Source organism: Orycteropus afer, unplaced genomic scaffold (genome assembly GCF_000298275.1).
Source record: "Orycteropus afer afer isolate SDZICR_OR568_19922 unplaced genomic scaffold, OryAfe1.0 scaffold00174, whole genome shotgun sequence".
Taxonomy (NCBI): Eukaryota; Metazoa; Chordata; class Mammalia; order Tubulidentata; family Orycteropodidae; genus Orycteropus; species Orycteropus afer.
The window spans coordinates 5,566,078-5,570,139 of record NW_006921761.1 but is presented as its reverse complement, the minus strand read 5'-3'; the positions used below and the strand labels follow the sequence as shown (position 1 = coordinate 5,570,139).

General features: G+C 64.8%; 1 protein-coding gene across 1 annotated transcript in view; it reads left to right on the top strand.

Moving 5' to 3' along the window:
- Nucleotides 1-157: 157 nt before the first annotated feature.
- Nucleotides 158-4,062, top strand: part of KCNT1 (potassium sodium-activated channel subfamily T member 1) — a 94,635-nt gene continuing 90,730 nt past the window's right edge. The window contains exon 1 of the mRNA XM_007947042.1: nt 158-270. Within this exon, the coding sequence (XP_007945233.1) occupies nt 158-270 (113 nt within the window). The remainder of the gene's footprint in view (nt 271-4,062) is intronic.

Below are 4,062 nucleotides of genomic sequence, written 5' to 3'. Positions count from 1 at the left end.
GAGGGAGAAAACTGTGAAGGGTCTTGGGGAAAGAGAGGAGAGAAGTCGCCCGCCACTCCCGACTTGCTTCTCCCTTGGCTCCGGGTCCCAGCCGCCGCGGAGCCCTGCGCACAAACCCGGCGGGCGCGGCGCGCGCACGGACCGGACCCCCAGCCTCATGCCGCTCCCCGACGGGGCGCGCAGCCCGGGGGGCGTTGACGTCAACTGGGCGCGGGGCAAGGGCTACACCAACCGGACCTTCGAGTTTGACGACGGCGGCTGCGCCCCCAGGTACGCTCGGCGGCGCCCCTCGCCGCAGGGAGACCCCTTACGGTCTACCCCTATCCCCCAGGGCCATTTGCCCCAGAACCGCGCGTACCCCAGGAACCGCACTCCCTGCCCCCAGGACCTTCCGCCCCAAACACCAGACGCCCCCCCCAGAACGCCCTGCCCCCCAGGGCACTGCCCGCTCCGGGCGCCAAGCGCTCCCCCGGCCGCTGAAGGGGCACGGGGAGCACTCCATGTGGACGGGGCCGGAGCAGTAGGTCCCCAGCCGCGGGGGCAGGCGCAGCCGGTCGGCGTCCTGAGGCAGAGGTGGCACCCGCGAGGCCATTTCTAGATGCTGGGCGCCGAGCGTCTCCCGGACGCCCGGGTAGGTGCGGTCGCGGCCAGGGGCGGCGGCGAGGTGCACAGGCTGGGGACGGAGGTGGCAGCGCAAAGCCAAGGTGGGGCGCAGGGTGCCGGTCCTGCCACAGAGGCACGTTTCCAGGCAGCCCTCCCCAGACAAGCTGTGGCTTCCGCGCGGGGAGACCCGGGTGGGGTGACCCCAGAAGGTCAGAGTGGGTGAAGACCCCCTCAGGGCAGGTGGACTGGGAGACGGAACTGCCGCGGGGCTCGGTTTCCGGTATGAAGCCTGAGGGTTGGGAGCGAGGTCTTTGAGGGCCGTTTCTGGTGAGGGGTTAGGGAGTGGGGCTTCTAACGCCTCCATGGTGGGGGGGTGGCTCTGGGGGCCCCTCCCACGGTGGCCAGGCATCCATGGGGGGTACAGCAGGCTGGGGAACTGGACCTTGAGCCCACATGTCACTCAGCAGTGCCAGGGGGAAACTGAGACAACCCCTTCCACCAGGGCTGCCTGGAGGGGTCCCCCAGATGATGGGGTCCAGCGCCGAGGACCCCACCAGAGCACTGCTCCTGTTGTTGGGGGCTCCGCCCACCTCTACCTTCTCTGCTGCCCCTCAGCGTCAGTCTTGCCCTCTTGGTTGCCTCCTCCAGGCGGAGGGGAGCTTTAGTCCAAGGCTGGTGGCTTGTGTGTCCCACCCTCAGTCTTAGCCCACCTGTCTTCTATCCTCCCCCAGCTGCTCCAAGGTGGCCATTCAGACATCACTGTCACACTGGAGGCCCTGGTGGTCTTCTAGATGTCTGGAGCCACTGCCCAGATCAGAGGACAGGTCAGACTGGGGGAAGACCTCCCAGGGGTCATGGTGGGTGAGGAACCCCACAGGGAGGGTCATGATGGGTGAGAATCCCCCACAGGGAAGGTCTTGGTGAGCGAGGACCTCCCAGGGCAGGTCAGGGTGGGTGACGACCACCCCAGGGAAGTCAGGGGGTGAGGACACCCCACAGAAGTAAGGGTGGGTGAGGACCCCCCCCCAGGGAAGGTCAGGGTGGGTAGTGACCTCCCAGGGAAGTCGGGGTGGGTAAGGACCCACCAGGGAAGGTCAGGGAGGGTGATAACCTCCCAGGGAAGTCAGGGTGGGTGAGGACCCACCAGGGAAGTTCACGGTGAGTGAAGAACCCCTAGGGAAGGTCAGGGTGGGTAAGGATATCCCACAGAAGTCAGGGTGGGTGAGAACTCTCCCTCCAGGAAAGGTCAGGGTGGGTGATGACCTCCCAGGGAAGTTAGGGTGGGTGAGGATCCCCCAGGGAAGGTCAGGGTGGGTGAAGACTCCCAGGGAAGGTCATAGTGGGTGAGGACACCCCACGGAAGTCAGGGTGGGTGAGGACACCCCACAGAAGTCAGGGTGGTTGAAAATCTCCAGCTGCCTTCAGCCTGGGAGTCAGTACCCAGTGTGAAGGAGGGGAGGACCTCGCCCTTGAAGAAGGTGGCGTTTGCCTGGGAAGAACCAGGTGCTGTAGGAGCCCCTCCCAGCCCAGCAGGAGCCCAGACAAGCTGGGGGTGGTCCCGAGGCCCCACAGTCACTGCGCGCAGGGATAGGGTGGGGACAAGGATCCCACAGACTCGGGCCAGCCAGCAGCCCCCAGCCCTGCTCTAGGAAACAGGGTGGGTGGGGTGGCTTTCTGGATCACAGGTGGGTGATGCGTGAGGCAGGACCTCCCAGGAGGAGGAACAGCTGATGGGGGCCCCTTTCTGCGCACCTCGGCCCTGTGGTGGAGGACCTGTCTGTGGGGGGCCTGGGGGTGTGGCGCCTTTTTGAGTGGGCCAGGCTGAGGGCCACGTGAGGCCCCCAGCTGGCAGCTCCAGGGAAGGCTTTAGTTCGGAAGACCCTCCTAGGTCCCACTGTCCAGGGGCTACAGTGCTGGGCTCTGCACCCTTTCAGACCTGGGGCAGGTCTCTGTTGTTCATTCCAATGAGCTGCCCACCCCCGGCCCTGTTCCCAGGTCAGGAATCAGAGTGTTGGGGTCCCTGGGAGTGGCTCTCGGCTCGCAGAGCCTGGAGCCTTCGCCCCGGCCCCTCTGGCCTCCTGTGTGCCTTCTGTAAATCCCTGGAGGTCCCGACCCAGCCACTCCTTGGGGTCTTTGGCCCTGCCCTTCTCTGCCTGTTCCTTCCTGGGGCCAGAACCTCTACCCTGGAGGGGATGTTTGCCACGGGGGGCGGGGAGGGTGCAGCTGCCCCGTGGTTCACCCCCCTTGCCGTGTGCACTTCCGGTCAGTGCCCCGGTGGCCTTTCCTGGAACTGCCTGTCCCACAGTGGCTCTCCTCCGCCTCACTGCCTATATTTGGGAGTGGTGCCTGCAAGGCAGCAGGAAGTGGCCTGCCCCAGGAAGAGGGCCAGCAGGGCCGGCAGGAGGCACAGCCCATGGCCTCCAGCCCAGGTGGCTGGAGGCGACTTGGGTCTGCCTTTTGACCTGGGGTGGAGATAGGACCAGCTCAGGAGGTGGAGGTGAGTGACAAGGGACCCAGGGCTGTCTGTGGGCCCACCCTCATGTATTGCCCATGTTCTCGTGTCTCTGTCTGGAGAGGGGTCTCCTCTGTGTCCGTGTGTGTCTGGCTCTTGATGACATTATGGCAACACCCTGGTATACAGGAAGCCGGGCTTTGGGACGGTGACATCTTACTTCTGGGGGTAACTGTCGTAACCTTTCCCTTGACCACCTGCTGAGCTTCCTGGGGTGTGGGGTGCGTCCCTGCCCCAGGCTCTGCCGGCACTCGGGGCCCCAGGCCCCGTGGGATTGCTGGGACCCTCCCCTGAGCATATCCTGGAGCCACGTGGGTCAGGGCTGTTAGCAGGACATGTGAGCACATGAGGGTGCTGTGAGTGTGCATGCCTGTGTCCCCAGACACGTGTCTGAACATATGTGCACAGCGTGTGAACACATGAGAGCCTGTGTGACTAGGCAGACTGCAGTGCCACACTCCCGTTTCCCTCTTGCCAGCTGGGGTATGGGCTTGGGACGTGCTCCTCGTGGTGTCGGGTATTTGAAAGATGCCTCTTAAACATCTGAAGCCCTTGGGCTGCAGAGCTAGGGGCAGAACCAGAGGGGCAGGTTTGGACCAGGACCTGAAGGGCTTCGGAGGTGAGACCGGAGGGACAGTGGTCGAGATGACGGGGACGTGGCGAGAGGCAGCCAGCTTACCTGGCCACGGCCCTGAGAAGTGTTCCCTGAACTGGAAGGAGGGGCGAGGGGAAGCGGGAGAAGGGCTGGCCTCACACAGTAGAGGCAGGGAGGTGCCAGGAGACGGGAGTCCCCCCTCGGGCTGGGCCTGGACCAGGTGGGGGACCCTCAGGAATAGGCACGGTCATCATCAACAACAGGTCGCCATGTTCGGAGCTCAGCCAGGGCCAGATGCTGATCTTTCCACCACTGCCTGGGAGCTTAGTTCTCTGGTGCTGCTGTGAGGAGT